Source organism: Elephas maximus, chromosome 3, assembly GCF_024166365.1.
Source record: "Elephas maximus indicus isolate mEleMax1 chromosome 3, mEleMax1 primary haplotype, whole genome shotgun sequence".
NCBI lineage: Eukaryota > Metazoa > Chordata > Mammalia > Proboscidea > Elephantidae > Elephas > Elephas maximus.
The window spans coordinates 93696107-93721836 of NC_064821.1; the positions used below are offsets into that span (position 1 = coordinate 93696107).

Consider the following 25730-nt stretch of genomic DNA (forward strand, 5'->3'; position numbering starts at 1 on the left):
TAACGGTAAACATAATGTAAAGACAATAAAATTTACTGAGAACTTCAGAGAGTAGGTAGCTCTTTCTATTCTTTTAATATTTAGTGTTGAGGTTTGAACATAGTGTTTATCTTCTTCAAAATCTAAAAGAAATTGAAATGGATTCAAGTTTAGATGGCATTAGATGTCACATGGAATGGTCAGAAAACAGAAAACCATTCTTTTTTTTCAGAAATGTATAATGCATCAAGGTTGTGGAGGATATGGCATGTTAACAAAACTAGAAAATCCAAATGACTCTTACTAGCATTATTTTAAAATTTCATTTTACATAAATATTACACTACAGTTGTTTTAATGCAGTAATTTTAAGTAATACTTTCAGTTCCTAAGACATCACATTTTTATTTGTCAGTATTTACACTATCTATGACTAGGGAGAAATAATAAGTTAGTTACCTCTTATAATGTGAAAGGAAATCTTTCTGCTAATTGAAGATAGTTCACACTACTGGCTTCCAACTTGGAAGCTGAAAGGTGAATTAGTCAGTTAAGCAATAATGCCAAAAACTTAGCAGGCAGCAAAGTCATGGCAGGAGCAGCTTAACAAGGCGATAATGGACAGAAATGCCATCCTTACTGTTCTACTGAAATATGTGTGCTTAACAGCCGTGATTTCCAAAAGACAGTATTGGGTTTTGTTTTGTTTTGTTTTTGGTTCAAGCTCTGAAGCAGAAAGAAAACTCCAGTCCATGGCAATGGGCCATTTAAAAAAGTAAGCCTTAAAAAATATACTAAAAACCCAACCCAGTGCCGTTGAGTAGTTTCTGCCAGCAGGGGTCAGGCAACAGAGGAAAAAGGCAGCTAATACTAAAAAAAAAATCACTTATTTATTCATTAATTCAGAAAAAAGTGCTCTTATCAGGCCAGACATCGAGGCAAAGATGAATTTGAAGGCATTCATAATCCAATGAGAGTTAGAGACACACAACTAGTGGTATGCTGGTAAGCTACCTCATCAAAAACAAAAAGCCGTAATTTGAGAGTTTGCTGATTTCCACAGTGTGAATATTCTCATGAGGCTGATTTCGAGCTACCAACAGTTTATCAGATTTACAAAATCCCTGAATATTTAACAATCAGCTCTCTTGTACAGATAGGCATTAGCTCCAGCACTCCATAACTAGTAACTTAGATCAAATGTTTGCAAGTTAACACCGATAAGTGCTATAATAGATGCCTATGAAAGTGCGTGGGTTAGATTGATTTAACAGAATTAAATTAATTTCAACAAGTATTTCTTGTTCTTCAATTATGCTTGAAGCATTCTGTTCAGTTCTGTAAAGAATATAAAAATCATTAAGATATAGTCCCCCTCTCCTCAATGAGTATATGAGCTAGAATATGGGCTAAACAATTTCTGATGCGAGTGAAGTATGAGGCACAATATCACTTTGTAGCATATGAGGGCAAAATAAAGAGGTCAGGAGAGGCTACACTCATACAGAACAGGGGATTAGGGAAGGTCTCCTGAATGATGTACCAGTTGAGGTGATCTTCTTGAAATATACATGTGGCTCTAAATGGCACGAGCGGAAGCGGTCAAGCCAAGGGAGAAAAGCTGAAGGAACTACACGAACAAAGATTCAAGGCCTTTTGAAAAATAGGCATATTCAGAGACAAGCCAGTAATCTCATTTGATAAAATCTAGAATACATGGAAAGAAGAGTAACAACTAACTCCTATAAGAAATATTTTAGAGTTAATAAAGTTGTGTTCACCTATATTGACACACTTTCATTCTCATAATGCAAAAATAACTGCCAGTCTAATTTTACAGGTGAGGAGAAAGTCTATGTGGTGAGACTGAAGGAGGGTGAGGTAGCTGTTGTTGTAGTTAGGTGCCATCAAGTCAGTTCCAACTCATAGTGACCCTGTGCACAACAGAACGAAACACTGCCCCGTCCTGCGCCATCCTTACAATCATGTTATGCTTGAGCTCATTGTTGCAGCCACTGTGTCAATCCACCTCGTTGAGGGTATTCCTCTTTTCTACTGACCCTGTACTTTGCCAAGCATGACGTCCCTCCTGACAACATGTCCAAAGTATGCAAGATGCAGTCTCACCATCCTTGCTTCTAAGAGCATTCACATTGTACTTCTTCCAAGGCAGATTTGTTCATTCTTTTGGCAGTTCATGGTATATTCAATATTCTTTGCCAATACCACAATTCAAAGGCGCCAATTTTTCTTCAGTCCTCCTTACTCGTTGTTCAGCTTTCACATGCATATGATGCAATTGAAAATACCATGGCTTGGGTCAGGTGCATTTCAGTCTTCAAGGTGACATCTTTGCTTTTCGATACTCTAAAGAGGTGAGGTAGCTAGTGCTACAAAAAAAAAAACCCAAAACAAACCCAATGCTGTCAAGTCAATTCCAACTCATAACAACCCTATAGGACAGAGTAGGACTGCCCCATAGGGTTTCCAAGGAGCAGTTGGTGGATTCGAACTGCTGACCTTTTGATTAGAGGCCGAGAGCTTAACCACTGTGCCACCAGGGCTCCAGTGCTACAGTACAGGCCATATTTATGGGTCAAAGGTTTAGGAAATGGGAGTCCTGAAGGCACTACAAACTGTACACAGTGGAAAAAAAAATCAATGACTTAATTGTGGACTCTTAGGTATCCCTTACTTATGTTCTCCATCAATACCTTCATTTATACAGCAGAGAGAGGTGACCTTTGAGTCCTGCACTCACATTCTCACCAAGACTGTGATGCTGCACAGCTCCAACAGGCACCATTATCAGTCTGCATAGCCATAGGCAGCAGGCTGACACTAGTATATGCTCTAAGGATCAAATTAATTCAGACACAGGGAAGGGAGCTGAAAAATACAAAACACTAACCCAATATGAAGCTGCCTCTTCCTTCCCCTCAATATAGTTGATATCAACTTTCAAGATCAGCAGCCAGAAAATCACTGACTAGAATATTCTCCAGAGAAATCATTCAAATAAATGGTTCACTTAAAGCACATGTGAGATTTCTAAATTCATATATAATCACTAAATTTTAGAACCAGAAAATTCTTTAAAATCATTCCCCCTCCCTTTTTTTCATAGATGATGCAGACCCAGAGTAGTTAAATAAACTATCTAAAATCACATAAAACCAAAAAAGCATGTATTAGAATCCAGGTTTCCAGGTTCTTTTTAACCACGGTATAACCATTCATGTAAACAACTGTTCACGCAACAATCATTTAAAGGTGCTAGGCACTATATGGAAACCCTGGTGGCGCAGTGGTTAAGAGCTTGGCTGCTAACCGAAAGGATGGCAGTTCGAGACTACCAGGCACTCCTTGGAAACCCAATGGGGCAGTTTTACTCTGTGTTATAGGTCCGCTGAGTCCAAATCAACTCAACGGCAACGGGTTTGGTTTTTTGTGGGGTTAGGCACTAAACTGACGCAGTTGTTAAGAGCTTGGCTGCTGTCATGAATTGAATAGTGCCCCCCCCAAAATATCTGTCAACTTGGCTAGGTCATGATTCCCACTATTGCATGACTGTCTACCATTTTGTCATCTGATGTGATTTCCCTACATGTTGTAAATCCTATCACTATGAGGTTAATGAGATGGATTAATGATAGTTATATTGATGAGATCTGCAGGATTAGTGTCTTAAGCCAATCTCTTTTGAGGTATAAAAGACAGAAGCTAGCAGAGAGACATGGGGAAGTCATATCACCAAGAAAACAGCGCTGGGAGCAGAGCATGTCCTTTGGACCTGGGGTTCCTACATGGAGAAGCTTTTTGTTGAAGCCATCCACTTGCGGTATTTCTATTATAGCAGCACTAGATATCTAACATAGCTGATCACTAAAAAGGATGGCAGTTTGAATCTACCAGTCACTCCTTGGAAAGCCTATGGGGCAGCTCTGTTCTGTCCTATAACGTCACTATAAATCAGAATCAACTCGATGGCAACAGGTTTTGTTGCTGTTGTTATTGTTTAGGCACTGTACTGGAGACCTGGTGGTACAGTGGTTAAGAGTTCAGCTACCAACTAAAAGGCTGGCAGTTCAAATCTACCAGTTGCTCCTTGGAAACCCTAGGGGGTGATCTACTCTGTCCTATAGCGTCGCCGTAAGTCAGAATCCACTTGATGACAATTGATTTGGTTTTTAGACATTATACTTATTCTATACCAGGTTCAATGGGACACAGGGAAGGTTTCAAGACATTTAATATTTTTGCTAGCAAAAACTTTGGGTTGCTGCAGTTCTACATTAGAAAAATCTAACTAAACCAAAAATAAATCCCAAGCTACTCAGGGCTAGATGTTCATGCAGCTTGTTAGTGACAGAAGGACTAGAACTCAGGTTCCGTACAACATGGCGCAGTGACCTTTCCACAATCACAAGCAACTAACTGCCAGTTGAGAAGTGCTGTTAGTTCGATTAAAATTTGTAACATTACATCCCAAGGTTTAGAAAACATAAAACAAACAAAAAACCAGTTTGAACCTCATTTAGAAGAAAACTACCAAGAAATTATCTGGCAGATATTACCAATTAAGAATGACACAAATCTATTTTAAAGCAGGGTTTTATTTTGCACTTTTTGTGCAAAGTATCCATTCCCAGCCTCTTTTAACAAATAAGTGAGACTTTATATAGTTAAATCAGAGACATCCTCTCATAATAATCCCTTAGAGAAAGTACATGTTTATTTCAAAATTACTGCTTGAAATGTTCAGAAATACTTAGGTAACTTCTTTTTGCAAATGCCTTCAATTACAAATAATCTCAATGCTTTATAGATCTGTCATCATCATCATCATTCATTAAGCACATCTACTCTGTGCCAGATACAATGGCTAAAAAAAGAACCCATTGCTATCAAGTCAATTCTGACTTATAGAGTGACTTTATAGGACAGAGTGAAACTGCCCCATAGGATTTCCAAGGAACGGCTGGTGGATTCGAACTGCCATCCTTTCAGTTATCAGCCAAATGCTTAACCACTGTGCCACGAGATCCTGAAATAAAGAGATGAATTTGACACTTTTCCTATTCCCTTTTAAAGTGTTCACAGTTGAAAAGGGGAAATAAACAAGTCAACAGATAATTGCAAATGAGTGTGGTAAACCCTAAGGCAGATATACGTGCACAGCAAGAGGAGGAGCTAAGGAGACATCTAAATGGAAAAAACACAAATATGAGTCCCCAGATTGAATATCCACCTAGCTCACAACATTTGGCTTTAAATTACTTTTGGCAGTTTCAACAAATCAATTTTCTCCCCTTCAGAAGACAAACACTGGCTATAAGTTATTCAAAACAGTGCATCATACTCTACAAAGTCAGTTCCTGGAAATACGGGATAATTTCTGAGCAGTAGCAAGGATATGTGTATCACAGCAAAGATGACTGATTTAAAGGTGACAACATCGTTTGGATTTATAACATGCATGCATAAAACAGCAATCACATCTACATTATAGTCATGCTTCACATATTCGTCCATTCGTTATATTAAAAAATTGGTTATATTATTTGAAGTTACCAATAGAAATCAGGGCTCCTAAGACATGTTATTATATTTCTGAAATTTCAAAGTTCAACCAAAGTGACAGATGTGTATATCCATTATCATCAAAAATTTCCACCTGCAAGAAAATAGCAGCTTTTAAAAAATCTTACTAAAGTTCCCTTGTTTACAATGTGAAGGATAAGGGAAAATTCCCCCAATTCAACAGAACTGAAATGATGTTTAACCAATATTCTTTTTTTTTAATTGAGACATTATAAACACACTCCATAAGGTAAACTATTTCACATTTTAATTAGGCAAAGGATGGCATATAAATGCAAGGTGTTTTTGGTAACAGAACACAAGAAGGACTGGAAACAAATACCAACAGCATATCTTGAATTTAACAGACAGAATCTATAATTTTAATATTTATTTTTTAAATTGAGTGTTCATAAAATTGTTAAGAGAATCAGGAATCTCACTAATTATCTCACTTATAATGAATTTTATTTAAGTGTGATTTTAATATTTTTTTCTTTCATAATGATTACAGGATCACTCCTATAATGCCGCAGACAGGGAAAAATAAAAAGAATAAAGGTTCCCAAACCAAAACTTATTAAGTATTTATTGTAGTAACTATCGTAATGTAATGACAATACAGGTACTGGAAAATTATGACAAATATTAAGGTGATAAAGATTTTAACTGTTTGCAAAATAGACTAAAAGAGGCAGAGGAAGTCGATGTGCAAAATAAGATTTTCAACTTATCTGAAATAAAGTTAGACATAAAGATCTTTAACTTCTCTTAACACTTTAAGAGTTTCCATTGGTGCTACCTTAGGTAGGCATACGCTGTACTAAAATTTAAAACAGGCTTAGCTCTAGCAGAGAACACAAAGAGAATTATAGAACTGAATACAAATTAATGCTCTGGAAATGTGGCATTCAATTACATATTCAAAAGGCCCAGCAAGTATGTGAAAATTCTCGAGCTGCCTATCTTTAAAATCCGTAAAATGGAAGATCCAGTGTCTCTTTCATAATATGGTTTCCCTTTAAAAGACTAAATTCTTTTTCTTTTTTAACCATGAAGTATTTATATCTATCTGCCATTAAATGGCTAGCCAAAGAAAATTTTATCAATATTATTATCCAATAGTCTCCTCAGGGACAACCTGAAAACAATTCACATCAGTCAAACAGGAAGTCATGGCACCTCTATCTCTAACAATGAAAGAGTAATAAAGTACAAGATAGAACCTTATTTTCAACATTCTTTTACCCCCTCTCTCCTAATCCTGGTGTATACCTCATACACTTCCCCCAAAATAGGTTATTTAACGCTAAATCTCCCCCCACAAATACCAGCCAAGTTTCCTTTGTACAGTTTTTCTTTGTGTTGGAAGGAGAAAACACTCTCTTGGGTGCCTTACAGCCATTTCAAAAGCTTAAGTAGGAGTTTCCTCTCACCTCTGCTGTAACTGGTCAAATTACATTTATTTCTTCAATGATTTTTTTTTTTTTAAGTCTCTAAATCAAGTCCAACAAACATTTGGCTTTTATTCTGATGCCTTCACAATTATTTCCATCTTGTGGGTATTTGACTCTTCTAGCATAAAGTTTGTAGGAAACTATTCCATAAATAATGTGTGGTGTAACTGTGGCCAGAAATGAAAGATTCCTTCCTTGCCTTCATCTACATGGATACCATACCTCTGGGCACTGCAGGCCAAAACTCTGCTGGCATTTTAAAAATTCTATTTTGCACTCTAAGTGCAAGTCTAATTTGCTTTCCACTGTCACTCATATGACTCTCCCAGTATTATTATTTTCCAAAGTACCTTCTTTCCTCTTGTTTCCTCATCCCTTTCCATCAAGTGACCATGTTCAGTGTTATTCCTCCCCTGCCCTGCCTCCACCCCCCATGCATTAGCTGTAAAATAGATGTAAAGCTTGGTCTAAGTCCAAAAATTTTATGATCAAAATACATACTTAGCAAATTGTTTGGCTAAATCTTTCATGTATGATGAAAGATTATTACCACAATTCATTAGCAAATTATAGACTTTGAAATGTGGGCAGACAAATATTTGGCCCTGTATCAATCAATTTGGACCAGCTGGGTGGAAATTCACACAATTTCAGGAAACGCAGGAAGTGAGGTGCTCTTTCATTTTTCATTCACTTGAAACATTAAAGAAAAATTATCATTCTATAAAAATGTCCACTTTTCAAGAATTTAGCAGAACCACTTTAGAATGGGTTTTATTTTCAATTACTACTTTAACCAAAAAACCAAACCCGTTGCCATCGAGTCAGTTTCGACTCATAGTGACCCTGTATTTCAGTGACCAATAAATTGATCATTTTTCTTGTAATTAGTTGTGGGAGAATACAGCCTAATGTACACAAAGGTACCCTAACACTTGACCATTATGATTCAGTTTGAACGCTAGATATATAATACCCATTCTAATGCCCTACAAAAAAGGGGTGGCAGGAGGGTGCTTCTACACACACTAAATAAGCGTGGAAGCTAATTTTGCAGTTACTCCCAGTAAAAAATATCATTAACATTCCTCTTCTGTGCCTCCCCAACCTAGTAAGGTGACCCTATACAAAGATTCTGATTGCACCTATATCTATCTGCTTTGCTTAAACTACAAGGCCATATATGATGACAGCTGTATTTTGGGAGCAACTTAAAACAAATTTCATCTTAGTGGCATCTAATCCAGTGTTTGGTACAAGACGCATGAAAAAGTCAGTGTCAAAATTAAACAATGCCGGCTTTGCAATGAGCAGATGCTTTTGCCTTGCAGCTGTAAAAACCTTAAAACAATCCAGCACTCTACTGTCTGGTCACGCAATGACCACAAAGCAATGAATACATTTTGTCATTATAGGAAATGTTTACTGTGAGCTTTTAAAGTCTTTTTTTCTCCTTAAAAAAAAAAGTTTTTAAATAATAATAATAGGAATAAGGTAATGCAGCCCTAAAATGAGTAACAGGATTTATAAAAAAAAGTATATTTACCACACTAAATATGTTTGAAAAAGAGTATAGCATTAAGTGATACACAAGGCACATTAGACAAAAGAAAAATTACCATAGCAGATGTTTTAGGAAGCTATGGCCAAGTTACTTTTGGCATAAAAGGATAAACATGTAAATAATTTTTTGCATGCAAGCCTTAATATACCTAGTCAACGGTCTAGCTTACGTTCATGAGTACTTTATAATCACTTCTGCCTCCTTTGATTTACTTCCTTGTTTTTTTGCGGGGGTGGGAGGGGGAGGGGGAGGAAGGAGGGAGGAGGACGTGGGGATTGAGAAGGATGAATGATGAGGTTATTATTCTCATTTTAGAGCTGCAGGATACACTTAAATGTAAAAATATTTCTCAGCTTAAATAATGCGGTACTCGTTGAGCTCTGTGAAGAAACTGCAGCCTTTCCCGACCCGTGCCCTACAGTTTTTTTTACCCTACAGGACAGAACTTTATCTCTGACATTCAGGAACCTAGGGGTTAACACTCTAATACAGAAATAAACTCTTTTTCAGGAGGTGAAAGGCTCCAACCACTGTGTCAGTAAAACCAAAGAGCCAACCCTACCTAAGCAGGTGACTCCATGGTCATGATCAATCTATTCCTGTTAATTGAGGTACTGGCTTTGAAGATGGCTTTTTATTGTACCCAAAAGAAGGGGAATCTAGGAAGTAGCCTTACCTGCATTTTAAATAGTCTTTTGCAAAAAAAAAAAAAATTCAGTAAGTTTGTCTTTATCATTCAAATTTTTTTCTTGGAAGTCTTTTTGTCCCCAAGGATATCGTTTCATTAACACCTCACTGTTTACAAATTTCATTAGATGTTTTGTTGGTTGAAAGTTTCTGAGATTTCCATCATATCCCTCCCCAACCTAAAATTTATATTTCAATGAACAAGTCACAAAGTATGTAATGACCACAGTAATAGGGAATGAATCTAATTTTATTTTAAGTATCAAGGAAGGTATGCTACCCTCTTTGATTAAAAGTCTTTGAAAAATAAAATCTAAAAGATTTTTTATACTTCTGTATTTTATTTTCATAGAATGTAATTAAACCACATGATATATAAAATATATTGGTGCATTATGCCTTCTAAAATATAAACCCTACCCATTCATTTAAACAGGTAAGCTAAATAGAGAAAAAAACTATGAGATGTTTACAATTATTAAGTTATACACTATTGGTATGATGTTATTGTTCTCTTTACTAATAGCTATAATTAAAATGAACTTAAATGATAGTGTCAGTAATACATACCACCAAACAAAATTAAACCATGTCACTAAAATATATTACAAAAGAATTAAACTTAATTATAAATACACACAAAATAATTGACAAGTATTTATAGATTTAACTCCTTGTATCTTAACCCACATAGCTTAGAATAAGAACTAGTTATTTTACAATGTCAGTATTCCAAATTAGAGTATTATATACTAACAGCTTTATGGGTAAGCAGTAACACCTATAAATCTGCAGAAACTAAATTTGCTTATTATTTCTAAATAACATTGGTTAATAACCAGAATTAGGCAAATAAAACTGTATGAAAATATTTTGTTTGGAAGGGTATGCCAACTTTAATGTTATTAAACAATTTCAATTCACATTTAATACATTACATATTTTTATGAGACCATACAGAGATTTGCAAAAATGGCTGGTTCAAATAAACGGCTCTTTTAAGTGCACTTTATCCTTTTGGGTTCTCTCAATAACAGCAATATGTTTTTAAAGTATATATTTTACTCAAAAAATACATATGTAAGTCACAAACCAAAAGCTAACAGATGTGTGACTTCTAATTAGTTATAATAATCTCTGCTTCAATGCCATTAGAATGAGCCTTTCTTTTCTTTTGAAAACTAAAAAAGCTCTCCTTTGAATTTTAAACTGTCAGGGTGCTTCAAAGTCAATGTACAAAACCTGCTTTGATTAAAATTTTGGACATCTACAGTGATAACTTTATGAAAGGAAAATATTAAATTATAATTATCCTAAACAGACACAGTCTTGTGAAACTAACCCTACATTCACGTTAAAACACAAAGAGTTGAATATAATGAATTTGATTCATCCTCGGACACAAAGCTTCACCACAGTAAACTCAGTCAACTGTTGCTCTTGCGCCTATATTCATGGTACTTAAATAGCGCACTTTAAAACAAAAAAAACTCCAATTGGCTTTTCATACACCCACCCTCCCCAAAAATAACGCACTTGAAAAACTCAAATGATATGAAAGGCTTCAAGGCCTCTTTTCTCCCTTTCATACCCCTTTTTTTTATTTCTGTTTGCAGTAATCTGCCTTTCTCTTTCTCATTGCTACAGAGCAAGCGAGGAGGCTCAGAGCTTTGAAAAGGGGGCTCAGTGTGTAATGGGTCCACTAGAATTAATTTACTTGCACCAAATCCATTGAGCACAGAGGTTTTTTTTTCCCCCTCTCTCTCTCTCTTCTCAAATCATTTGGAGTCGAACGCAGCCCCCAGCCTTTGTAATTCTAGTAAAGCACTTAAAGTGCACAGTAGGTGTTCATGAGGACCATCTGGTCAAAAGCAAAACAAGCTGCTGATTTTGCCTTTGAATAGAATGAAGCAAGTGTGAATTAGTCTCTTCAATTAGCACTATTACAACCTGTCAAGTGCATATTGTAAAACAGGATTATTACAGTATTGGTCACCAGTGCAATTATTTACTCTCTGCCTTTTCTTGCATATAAAAATGTCTTATGTTTATTAGTTTCTGATAGCTGAACATAATTTCTTTTAACCCAGGATTTCAAAACTACCAACCTACAAATCACAGTTTATGAAATGTGGTTGGCCAAGATGTTAGGATGTAGGTATCTCACATAACAAAGGGTTAAAGCAATGTCTTTAATTCTTAACAAAATTTTATTGTTTCTATCTTTTGGAAATGCAGGAAAAAAAAATACTTCCATAGGCTGGAAAAATTTTCAATTGCTATTCTAAAATACTTTCAGAGAGGGGAAAAGACTTGTCAGTTTCAAGCAATTGCACTGTAAATATTATGTAAACTTATTTTCTAAGGAGATAATTTATTAAGACTCACAGAAAATCTCAATATTTATAAAATGATCATCACTACTTTGTTCATCTGAAGTGGTATGATTACTACAGATGTCAGTTTTAAAATGTTAACTTGAACTAATAATATACATGCATACTTAAAAGACAAACTCATAATCTCCTTTTTTGAAAGATGAATAAAGGCTTCAATTCATTGCCCAGTTGCTTAAGAAATTATCTCTCTTTCATTCTTGCTAAGATGTCATTTGTGATTTCAAATTAAAAAAAAATCAAACTATGATATATGCTAATTAAAACTGGTTCATTCTAATTGAGTTTATATGTGCCATTTATCTTGCAGTAAAAACAAACCACTTAAACTTTTAATTAAATAAGCACACAACTGAACTTACCCTCTTGCATATGCACATTCTCAACTACCCCACTCTTCCTTCAGCTCTGTGCCAGCACCTCCTACCCTCCCCATACTGGAAAACAAACAAGCAAGCCAAAAAGAAAACTAAACATAACTTAAAACATTTACAGAAAGAGCTTGTTAGTTAAGAAGCTATACTCAAATCTACTACTAGAAAATCGCCCATTAATATGATCTATAAAAGACCACGTATTTAATTACTATTACTGGCATCCAGCGTTAAAGGAGAATAGTCTGAAACACACGTTATCTGAGTAAGTAGTGAAAGTTAGACAACTAGACACAACATACTAATCTGACTCAAGGTTCAGATTTTCAGAATAGGAGTTAGCCTCATTTTTTTCCACAATTATTTGTTTTTCATAATTAATTATTATAAATTAATGATGTATGGCTTATGTATTTGGTTCACTTCTTGTGAATTCAGATTCCACTGGCTTCCCACGTTACAATCACTAGTTTGTACAACATGGTGTTAGTAATATTTTACCACTACATGCAAGATATATCTTCATAGGTTTTCAATTTTTACCCTTTCATTCCCATTATGGACCCAACTAATATTAATAGGAACAAGGAGAATGCTGGAGTAAGAGAAAACTTGGAGAAGACTAAATTCCAATAGGTACTCCTTATGCTTCTCACCCTAATAGATAGATAAATACTGCTCCATAATTCTGTATCCAAAATACCTAGGTTTCTTATCATTGTTATTCTGGGTCATGCCTTTATTCCTTAAGCTTGTATGACACCTACTCTTTAAGAAAACTGAATATTTTGCCTAATAGAAGCTTTTGCAATAGTAAGATGGACAACAGAGAAGCCTATTCCAAGAAATGTTAGCTTGATTTCAGGGACTTTTATACCCTTTCCACACCTGGGTTTAGGATTTGCAGTAAGCAAATTAATCTTTTTTTCTTTTTCCTTAATTTAACCCATCACAAGTACATTTGCAGCCACAAATTTAAATAGTATCAGAAAGAATCAATAGAATCTGTATTAATTATCTGTTTAAAAATCTAAATTCTTAACATAGAAAATTCATTAAAATAAGGTAAGTTTGTTTAAAATTTCAAAGAAATTTACTATTTTAAAGTGTGACAAGTAGCTAAATAAGGACCCAAAAAGGTGGAAAACAGGCTGTCACAATGCTATGGTTCTACTATTTGATAATTTTTACAAGCTGTTTTGCCATAATGGAAAGAGGAGAGACTTTTCTTCTTATGACTATTTACAACTCTCTCCATTCTGACCTTTTTATAACTGTCATTCCCTTTTCCTTACATAGGACAATTTAACTGGAAGGATTCATAAAAGGTTTAAGAAAAAATAACCTCAGTATCTCAGTAGCTTACATTAACATCTAGAGCACCTAAAGGACACAGGTCCTGAATTGTGAGGCACAAAACCACAGACCCAGAATGACAAACATTTATACAACTATCAGTTCATCACCACTAACTTGCAGGAAAATACATATTGTCACCAAGGGGTTTATTTCAATTTCAAGCCGAATCTAAGTTTTATTTTCTAACTCATTATTTAAAAAAAAAAAAACAGTATTTTTGTCCAATTCAAAGTTAAAATCAGAAGTGCCTGTTTCAATCTTGCTTCATTTAACAGAAAATTCCCTGGAGGGGGGCAGGTACTAAAAAAGCATTCTTTTAAAAATGCAAAGGCTACAAAAAATTAAAAATATCCCACAAATGGTAGGTTTTTTTCTTTTTTTTCTTAACCTACAACACAAAAATCAAATTCTAGAAAAATGATCAAGGTTTTCTTTTTAATTTCTTCCTTTCACCAAAGTAATATATTGTTCAGAATTCATTCTTGGGCCAATTAAACAAGACTGAAAAGAGATTCTTCAAAGTGGTGATAGAGATTAATGTACCCTTTCATTACATGGCATCATTAAGCCTGCACATTAACAGTAAAAACACACCTATAAAATAAAATTGCAGAATAGTTTCAAGATATTATTTTTTAATCCTGGTGCAATCAAACTGATTTTCAATCTTGTACCACAAAAAAATAGACGTACTTAAGTGTCACTGTGGAGTGCATGGCTGTAGCATTAAGAATATCCTGTCTTCCTCCTGAAACCTGCCAGGTATTTCCACAAGTTGAAGGAGCTAAGTTACAGGACTAAGCCTGGAGAGTGTGATCCTGGGCCTAGTGAGTGTGAGCCACATCCTCTTTCTAAGCAGTACAGAATAAAAGAGACTATGTGTACCTAACTACTCCAGAAAAACCACTGGTAGCGCAAATGGCTACATTTATTTTTTCCTAGCAACTAATATTTGAAAATATTATTTTAAATCAACTAAAGAAAAAAGGAACAGCAAAGACAAATAAAAGGAAATAACCAAACTCTTGGCAAGAATTAGAGGATATCTGCCTCTCCAAAAATATTTGTGGAACATTTTTCAAATAATATTTAGAAAATGGTATGAAAAAGATTTACAGTTTTCAAGTCCTTGAAGTTTAAAAATATATTTGATAATCTAAATACCAGGCCATGGAGAACAGTTTCAGCCAACTGTGGCACACGATGGCACTTTTACAGAATTTTAAATATTTCTTTTAATAATTGATGTAGTCATTTTGAATCATTCTGCATAGGATATCAGGTGTGAGCAGATTGCATTAACGCTGCTTAAACATATCAACTTGTCAGTATGGCCAACTCGATTTCGGAAATATTTGCAGTATTTTCCCATCGAAACAGTAATAAAGGCAAAATAAATATATGCCACTGCTTTATAATCACCGAACATTAATGAATATTTTATGTCTTTTTAAATCTCCCTGTTTAATTTAAAAGGGTGAAATTAAGTCTCCTCCCTGCAATATGCCAATTATCTGTAAATCAAACAATAACTTGGCCATTATGCTCCTTTTTGTTAATATAAGAGAAGCTAATTTGAAAGCACTGAATGGCATTTTTTAGACTATCAACTTAATAGTCCTTTCCGCCCCCTTGTGGAAGAAAGTTGAAACACACCCAAACTATAGAAATGTAATGTTAAAAAGAAAAAAAAGGAATATTAGCTAAAAAAATTTCATTCAGAAAAAAAAGAAGGCAGTCCATATTTACCCATCATAAACTATCTTATTCTTCAGTTCAAAAAAGTAAATCAACAACACCGTGAAATTTACCTTATAACCTTTGCTTTGTTGTTTAAACTGGAGTTACTTTGAAATTAAATTTCCTTGTTTAGTTATATGCAAATATAACTCAAGATTTTACTATCATAAAGTTCATGTACTCTGAGATACAATGATAGTAAATTTAAAAACGACAATTTAATTTTAATTTAATTGTTGTTTTTAAATTTAAAAACAACAATGATCCTTTAAGAAATAAAATTTTAAATTTAGAGAATAGAAGAACACGCGATAGGGGTTAAAAATGAAGCATATGTATTTAAATGTATATGTATTTAAAATCTTGAAAAATATCAAATAACTCAAACCTACAATTCAAATTAGGCTTCAGAAAAAAAAATTTAAAGGCTTTAGTTATCAGTCAACAAGCTGTGCAAGTGATAAACAGAAAATAAGCTTCAAGCAATAATTTATGTCAAAGTCAGAAGATGAAATTCATTGACAATATGTGAAAAAAAGAAATCATTAATTGCTTAGCCACTACTGAAATGATTAGGGTAAAAATGGCTTATTTTTCAGCATGACATTAGTAATTATTTAAAACTATATAGTCTAAGAATAAATCTATGAAATAATCCAAGAATGATTAACTCCCTTTTAAAAACCATTAGTAGACAAATGATTGCTGTCTTCACAACTTACAAGTTGGGTGGGGCACAGGCATACCAAGAACATGCCTCTTCTCCCTTGGGGAAGTTCATTTTTGAAACACTGTGGCCCTGGTTGGCCATGTCGAAGAAAATAATGACACTGTAAGTAAATTCTTCTCAGATACTCTGAGCTAAATGAGGGTCTCTAGTAGCATTTTACTTTAGAAAATGAATACTGTCCAAGGCTGGGACTAAACTGCTTAAGAAAAGCCACCTCATATTCTTTCTGACAAGAGGCAGGTGACATATTATAAATAATATATTTGAGAAAAATGTTTCAAATAAATATAAATATTCTCCAAAATTCACCGTGTCAACAATTTGCAAATTAATGTTGTGAATAATTACTATAAAACCATCAAATATATTACATAATGTTGAGTAATTTTTCAACAGGGGTTGAAATTGACATTTTCAGAATTATCGAGAGCTCCCGTTTACAACGTCTATCTTTCTAGGTCATCATTTAGTTTATCTACAGTAATCACTGATGCTCCAGTTAATTAAAATTATGAACCCAATAATGAAACATAAAGAGAGTTTCCAACCAGAACAGATAAGCCCTCTCTAACAGGGTCAACATTAGCTATAATGAGGTGCCTTTACTCCTCAGCTGTGAGACGTAACTCACCTCCTGAATGGTACTGCTTCCGGAGAAGTTCAGGTTGTACTCCCGCTGGACTTCTCGGTGGGTGACGATCAGCATGAAGCTTTGATTTAATGACTCCTGCAGGGCACTGAAAGGGTTGAAAGAAAAACAAGGAACTCAGGGATGAACAAGTTCCAGCATGCTTTACAGCTAGCTGCAAAACCCCAGGAGTACCCTAACCTCCACACAGGCATGTCCAGACCCAATGTTATCATCTTTTCAACTCCTAAAAGCAAGACAGCATGCTGAGAACAACCAAGGGGAGCTAACCTGTTAACTCCTTCTCTACCAAGGTGCTTTTAGACTTCAGTTCTAAACATCTTGAATAAATACGAATTTTCTATAAGGAAAGTCACATGTATTTCCTCCAATAGAACCAAATTTGTCCAGCATCTAGTTTTATCAAATTCCAAATATGCTACTAAACTAAAATGTATACTCAAAGACTGGTTCAATTCCATTAAAAATAACTGTTCTGGAGGAGAAGAAACATAAAACTATTGTTTATACTTATACATATTGTGTTGCTGTGATTAGATGACATCGAGTCCGTTCCAACTCATAGCGACCCTATGTACAACAGAACGAAACACTGCCCAGTCCTGCACCATCCTCACAATTGTTGCTATGTTTGAGCCCACCATTGCCACCACTGTGACAGTCCGTCTCATTGAAGGTATTCCTCTTTTTCACTGACCTTCTACTTTACCAAGCATGATGTTGTTCTCCAGGGACTGGTCCTTCCTGATAACATGTCCAAAGTACATAAGGCAAAGTCTCACCATCCTTGCTTCTAAGGAGCATTCTGGCTGTTCTTCTTTCAAGACAGATTTATTCCTTCTAGAAGTCCATGGTATATTCAATATTCTTTGCCAATACCATAGTTCAAAGGCATCCAACAGTTTCAGTCAAAATTCAGAAGACAGATTTTGTCTATGACAACACTAAGAAAATCCTTTTTATCTGTATTGAAAACAAAAATCTAATACTACCCTACTGAATAATTTCTACCGTCCACCTTGAGTGTAATTATGCCATGCATATGGCATCAGGAAAATATTTTGTATATGTACAAGGTTCGCACTACTCCTTTGCCAATCTGTAGCTATGTGAAGACATACATACAACGTATTAAAATCAGGCAGCAGAACTATCCCAAAAGTCTATCCTGTTGTGTCCCATAAGTTCAAAAGTTAATTATAAATTTAAAATACCTAGGAAACACTAATTTATAGCATGAAATGTTTTTGATAAAAATCAAAGGAAATTATACTTCACTAAAATAGAGTTTCTTGAGGCAGGAACCTTTATCCTTGTATCCTTAGCACTTAAGCATAATGCCTGGCATACTGAAGATAACTATTATCGAATAATGAACAAATTGTGAATTTTTGGAATACAAGAATCTTACCCATCGTTGTATCTCATGCAACTATGTTACCTTCTAGAAAACTACTGTGGAAGTTAAGATTCTCTTTTTAATTCATTTATTTATCAATGCTCAGTGCTAAGGAAACTAACTGGAATATTACATAGTTCTTGTCCGTGAAAAACTTGAGAGTCCAATGTGGGTAGAGAGATACATAAACCACCACAGTATAATGTAATAGGTACAATCGATAAAGTGAAAAAAAAAAATAAAATGAGAACTGAGAAGGAAGTGCTTAACTCTGTCTCAATGAGACTGGAAAAAGGGTTAGGGTAAAGATTTAGAAGGTAAGAAACAAGTAACTTGAAATGTGAAGGATAAGTAGGAGTATAGAGTTTGTCACTTGGAAGGGATGAAATTTTTGCTTTGTTTTGTTTTTTGAGGGAGAAGGGAAATGGGTGGTATTTTTTAGAAAAGAAAATAACAGGTAGAAGAAGATAGCATGTTCATTCACTCAATCAGTTAACACATATTTATTGAGCACCTACTATGTGCACAGCACTGCTCTCGTTGCTAGGAATTCAGTGGTGAACAAGAAAAACATGATCCCTGTCTTCTTGAAACTTACATTCCAATAAGAGAGACAAACGATAAGTAAGTGAATAAATAATTTCAGAGAATGCTAAGTGCTTTGAAGAAAATAGAGTGCAATTAGAAGATTAATAGGTGGGGTAAAGGGAATTACTATCAACAGAACACTTGGGCAAGGCCTTCCTGAGAAAGAGGTAGCAGGGGTCTGATCATGTGGGTCGTTGTAGACCGTAATAAGGAATTTGGAATTTTATAGTAATTACAAAGGAAAGTCATTGGAGGGCTTGAAGAAGGAAATGGTAAGATCTCTGGCTGCTCTGGCTATAGCTGGGCAAGAATGGAGGCAGGAAAGTAGGTAGGAGGCTGGTCCAGGGAAGAACAGATGGTGGCTTGAACTAAGGTGGCAGAAGTGGAGATGGTGAGGAGTTGTCAGGTTCAGGATATATTTTACAGGTAGAATCCAGATAATTTATGGATGAAGTGTGAGAAAAAAAAAAACCAAGGTTTCTGCCCTAAGCAAATTAAAGAATAAAATTACCATTTAGGGAGATGAGGAAAAGTGGGTAGGAGCAGGTTGGGTATGGGAAACTGAGAGTAAAGTTTTGAATTTGTTAAGTTTAAGATACCTATTAGACGTCCAAAAAGAGATGTCATTTACAGTTGGATATAAGAGCTGAAGGTCAGGCAAGAGAGCTCAGAGCAGGAGCTTGTAGACAGCATTTAGACTTTGTGGCTAAAAGCAATCATCTGGGGAAACAGGGTGCCTAGAGAAAAGGAGAGGGGCCAAGATGGAGTCCTAGGGCATTCCAATTATTTGAAGCAGAGGAGAAGTCAGGGTAAAGGAGATTCATAACCATGAGATCAGAGAAAAATTACGCAGTTCTACTCTGTCCTATAGGGTTGCTATGAGTCGGAATCGACTCAACGGCAATGGGAGTATAAAGGAGCCAAAAGAAGTAACTGTTTCCATTAAGAGGGCATGGTCAATTATGCCAAATGCTGTTGAGACATTAAGTACAGTAAGGTCAGAAAAATGTCCATGTTCAGGAAATGGTAACAGGCTCCATGTACCATACTACAAGGTGATTCAACTCAATCCTATAAACATTTAAGGAACAGCTCTGTATAAAGAACTACTGATTTCTCATTTTTGAGCCTTCCTGTGTGGTGTCATTTTATTTATAATAAAACTGTGGTTTAGAAAGGTTAAATAATTGCCCAAGGTCATGTAGCAATTAAAGGTGGAACCCAGTTTCTAACTTAGATTTGATTCTATATTCTTTATAACTAAGCATTCCATCTCCCAAAAGGCTAGGCTGTTTTGGGAGATACAAAGATAAGTAAGACTGCCTGCTAAATATTTCATTCTTATTATTTACAGGAATACATTAAGAAAAAAAAAAAACCTTAATCATTGACCTCAAGACAAGACTATACAGAGAAGTTCAAACAATAAGATATGGTGAATTGCGGAGAAGGGAGAGATTACTTTGGAGTGGCATGAAGATGGATAGACAGTAATTTGACAAGAAGATATGGAGGATGATTTCAAACAAAGAATAATCTGAGCAGAGATGGAGGCTGGAAAATATAGGGAAGACACAGAAAGCAATGAGAAAGACGTGTAATGGGATGTAAAGAAGGGTTTGTGAAAGATGAAACTTGAAAAATACTAAGGACTTATAAAAGAAAAAGGGCTTCAAATGTTAGGCTAAGGAGCTCAGAGTTTCAGGAGTCTTATTATGTAGATCCTGCTTTATCTTAACGTATGGGTCTACACATATGCTTAATATTTTTAGCGCTTGCCTTTATGCAATTCCTTAGAAATATTTCTTGATCTTGAGTGGCAGACTTACGCAATAACTTTGCAGAAAATGCCAGGACCACCCTTGACAGCCAGCCTAGAAGAACATCAATTTAGTCTAGTTCTACAATTCTTGGATAGCTCTGAGGGAGAGTAAGTTGGCAAAATATTTATGGCTCAGGAGGCAGAGAAAGACTCGAATCGCTGTTCTACTACTTACTAGCTGTTTGACCCTAACAAGTCAATTATTCATTGTTTCAACAGTATTTATTATCCACCACATACGAGGCCCTATTTTAGGTACTTAATTATTCTGTAGTAGCAGTTTCCTCTTCAGGAAAAAGGTAATAATTCCTACTTCATACAACTATGAATATTAAATTTTTTAAAAACCACATGTGAATTTTTAATGCATATAAGTTGTAAGAGGACCTATTATACCTTATTGAAAATAAAATACTTTTGAAGGATTCATATGCTTCAAAATTTTAGAATGACAATGACACATCAACAAAAGGAGCTATGGTGCTTTTATGGTAGTTATTTTTCATATTTTAGTTCCACTCCCCTGCAGGAGTTCAAGAGGTAGAACATTCTTTGGTGTACTGGACACAATTACATATATTGTGCCTGATGTTATCCAGAGTCACAGCATTTTTTTTTTTTCTTTACACAGCTTAATCTACCATATTCATGCTCCTTGTGAAGAAGGGTTTTTTTTTTTTTTTTTGGAAGAAGTTAGCTGAGGGTATTATCTGCATCCTCAGATTCCACCCTCGTTCATTCACTTAGCCATTATTAATGGCTAGTCTTTTGGTTAAGCACTCGACTAGTAGCAAAAACAAAACCCTGGTGGTGTAGTGGTTAAGTGCTATGGTTGCTAACCAAAAAGGTTAGCAGTTCAAATCCACCAGGCACTCCCTGGAAACCCTATGGAGCATTTCTACTCTGTCGCTGAGTTGGAATCGACTAGACGGCAACGGGTAGTAGCCAAAAGGTCGGTGGTTCCAACCTATCCAAGATACCTTGGAAGACAGGCCTCGTGATCTGCTTCTGAAAGGTCACAGCCTTGAAAACCCTATGCAGCAGTTCTACTCTGCACATGTGGTGTCGCCATAAGTCAGAAATGTGGTGCAACTATCAACAACAATAGTCTTCAACAAGTGCTACTGGTATTTTCGATTGCCTCATATGCATTCAAAAGCTGGACAATGAAAAAGGAAGACTGAAGAAGAACTGACACATTCAAATTGTGGTGTTGGTGAAGAATATTGAATATATCATGGACTGCCAGAAGAACAACAAACAAATCAGAATGCTCCTTAGAAACAAGGATGTCAAGGCTTCATCTCACTTACTTTGAATACATTATCAGGAAGAACCAATCGTTGCAGATGGACATTGTGTTTGGTAGAGTAGAGGGTCAGCAAAAAAGGGAAAGGACCTCAATGAGATGGACTGACACAGTGGCTACAACAACGGGTTCAAACTTAACAACAGTGAGGATGGTATAGGGCTGGGCAACTTATACATAAGGTCTCTATGAGTCAGAGCTGACTCAATGGCAACTAACAGGTATACATCAGGCATTAAGAGCTTCACGCCAACTTTATGAAGTTATTATTATCATTTTCATTTTACAGATGAGGGAACTGATATTAAGTTATCTGCTTAATGTTATGCAAATAATAAGCAGCAGTGACCCAGGTCTAACTCACTTTAGTGATTACACTCTTATGATTTGCCCTTCACGTACCAGGGATGGAAAGCTAGTAATATCATACTTCTGCCTTCACTGAATTTATGGAGGGGTGGGTGGACAAGCAAGCTTACAGGTACCACGTGCTAAGAATCTAACAACCGATTTTACTAAGGTGCTATGGAAAACTAAAGAAAGAATACCCAAATTAGACTCAGAAGGCTTTTCATAGAAGCCAGCATGTGAGCTGAGTAAATTTTGTTTCTTCGTTTTATGAGTTTTGGGGGGAAGTGATTTTTCAGGGGGTAGGGTAGGAAAGGCTGCAGGGAATTTAATCATGCTGATGTGCAAAATCTGCAAAGGGTTGATTACTAAAATATTATCTAGGCAAATTGATTTTAGCTGCTGCTGGTAATAAAGTGAGATGAGTCCAAAGTTGCTACATCCAGGAGCAATTTTCTTCCTAACAGTGCCTCCTAATGCTTGGTCAGGATAGTCACAGTTAACCTACCTCCAAACAGTCTCTCTTTTACATTCAAAATAGACATTGATGTTACTTCAACTTTCGATATTTAGAGTAACTCAAAAGATAAATGTCAATCAAAATAGTTAGGTGGGAAACAATATGAAAGGGCTTTTTGTTGTGTTTCTTCTTAATGGCAAGTTTTCTCTTCATTAAGAAGGAAAAGTATAAGCAAATGTAGGAATTTTTTTAAAGCAATTTGAGTTTTAGCTCAATACGAGAAACGCTTTTGACAGAACATCCTTTCCTCGCTGGCTTTTAAATTTTTATTCCCTATTATGATTTTTCTTACAATGGGAATATTTGCATCTACTAACAAGGAGATGATTTTGTTTCTATAAATAGACATTGAAACTTATCAGTCCTTGTTCTACCCTCATATAGAGACTGAAATTAAAGTTTAAAATGTAATCATAATCATATACATTGTGCCCAGATTCTGAGCTACATGCTACTTGCAAAAGTAATAATGATAAATATATAAGATAAAAAAATAAAAGGAAAGGAAATCTAACACGGTTAAGCACCTCACAGGCAAAGGGCTAGGCATTTTCGTATATATCATCTCACAATTTCCCCAGCCAGTTTCTTAATTTGAAAATGGTGCGGAAATGGGAAGGTGAGAAAAGGGGATATAAGAGAGAGAATAATAGAGCTAAACACAGACAGAAATCTCCTCCTCAAAGTTCTCAGTATGACAACCAAGTATTTATACCTGGGTCACCAAGACAGTTCTAGAAATAGCTTCAACAGAACATCCTTTTTCTACTTTCTTCTTTGTCCATAAGTCTTACATTTCCAATGCTGTTTCATTAGAAGTTATGTCCATCTATGCCTTGGGAGATTCTTTTCCAATTTAACTGTACACATTTATCAGGGATAGACCAGTCATCTGTAAAACACCTTTTAATGATTGTAATTTCATTTTAATTCACTGGCTCAGTTTAATACATTTTATATCCTCCCTCCCCAGTTTTTTTTTCTTTCCCCTAAATAAGGGAAAAATAATGTACAGCCAATTTTAACACAATGGCCACAATAAATAAATTTGAAGCTACTTTCATACATGTGAACATATAAAGTAATAAATTATTAGCCTCCATATGTCAAGGATAGATAAAATCAGCAACAACACTACAAGAACACGTGCGAGAGTCATTACTACTTTACACACTGAATTTATTTCAGATTCAGAGAGCACTTTAGTGGAGAAAGCACATGGTTATTTTAATACAGGTGATGCAGAGAATTTCAAGGTTCACATAAGGCTGCACAATGGTACTGAAAATCATTTGATCACCATATAGCTCTAGGACCAGACCAGAACAGACCAGATGCCATCAAACTGATTCCGACTCATTGACCCCATGTGTGCCAGAGTAGAGCTGCGGTCCTCAGGGTTTTCAATGGCGGTTTTTTTTCTTTTTTTAGAAGTACATCGCAGGTCATTCTTCTAAGGCATCTCTGGGTGGACCTGAACCTTCAACCTTTTGGCTAGCAGCCAAGCATGTTAACCATTTGTACCAACCAAGGACTTCATGTAGCTATATATTTGTCATTAATTCCTGATGAAGAAAAGGAATGGCTTCCCTCATGCCAAACAGCAGCAGGTTCATTTCACAGGGTAGAAAAGGAGTAGCCAGGATGTTATGCATCAATAATAATAATAATTTAAGGATTTCCTCTCCAGCAATTCCTTAAATAAAGAATTCCCTCTTATCCAAAAGTAAACCCATCCACGTATGGACAGCTGATTTTGACAAAGGATCAAAGTTCATTAACTGGTGAAGAGAAGGTCTCTTTAACAAATGGTGCTGGCAAAACTGGATACTCATTTGTAGAAATATGAAACAAGATCCACATCTCACATCATACACAAAAACTAACTCAAAATAGATTAAAAACCTAAATATAAAATCTAAAACCATAAAAATCATGGAAGAAAAGAACTGGGACAAAACTAGGGGTCCTAATATATGGCATAAGTAAAATAACAAACATAACTAAAAATGTACAAACAGCATAAGATAAACTAGATAACTGAGATTTCCTAAAAATTAAACATGTAGAGTTATCAGAAGACTGCAGCAAAAGAATAAAAAAAGAACTTACAGGCTGGGGAAAAAAATTCATCTATGACATATGTGACAAGGGTCTAATCTCTAAAACTTAAAGAGAACTTGAACACCTCAACAACAAAAAGACAAACAACTCAACTAAAAAATGGGCAAAGGACATGAATAGATGCTTCACCAAAGAAGATATTCAGACAGCTAAAAACACATGATGAGATGCTCAGGATTATTAGCCATTAGAGAGATGCAAATCAAAACTACAGTGAGATGCCATCTCACCCTGGCAATATCAGCACTGATTAAAAAAACAGAAAACAAATGCTGGCAAGGTTGTGGGGAGATTTGAACTCTTATAAACTGCTGGTGGGAGTGTAAAATGGTACAACCACTATGGAAAACGGTATGCCACTTCCTTAAAAAGCTAGAAGTAGAAATACTGTATGATCCAGCAATCCCACTTCTAAGTATGTATCCTAGAGAAATAAGAGCCAAGACAAAAACATACATATGCTCACCCATGTTCACTACACCATAATTCACAATAGCAAAAAGATGGAAACAATCTAAGTGCCCATCAACAGATGAATAGATAAGCAAACTGTGGTACATATGCACGATGGAATACTACAAAATGATAAAGATAATGATCAATCTGCAAAACACCTCACAACATGGATGAATCTGGAGGACACGACACTGAGTGAAATAAGTCAATCACAAAAAGACAAATATTGTATAAGACCACTATTATACATAGTCAAGAAAAGGTTTACACAGAGAAAGAAACATTTTTTGATGGTTACCAGGGGTAGAAGGGGGAGGGAGGGAAAATTACTAATCAGAGAGTAGAGACCTGTCAACTTTGGTGAAGGGAAAGGCAGTAACACAATATGGGGGAAGTCAGCACAACACGACCGTGGCAAGGGAAGACACTGAGAGGTACACAAGAATAAAAGGCAATGATAGTAAATAATATAACAAACAATTCTGTGACAACAGTAATAACAAACAACAATTTATGAGTGGATACACAGGTAAATATGTACGCTGAACAGGTGTGAGAGGGAGCATGGGAGTAAACTCGCATACACAGGTTTGGCTATGGATATTTCTACATACATATTTGTATGTGCTGCACGTATACTCATATA

At 35.5% G+C, this 25730-nt stretch overlaps 1 protein-coding gene across 2 annotated transcripts in view; it reads right to left on the reverse strand.

Moving 5' to 3' along the window:
• Positions 1–25730, reverse strand: part of FAF1 (Fas associated factor 1) — a 602340-nt gene that overhangs the window by 310518 nt on the left and 266092 nt on the right. For both annotated transcript variants that reach the window (XM_049875181.1, XM_049875180.1), the window contains exon 7: positions 16501–16606. In XM_049875181.1, the coding sequence (XP_049731138.1) occupies positions 16501–16606 (106 nt within the window). The remainder of the gene's footprint in view (positions 1–16500; positions 16607–25730) is intronic.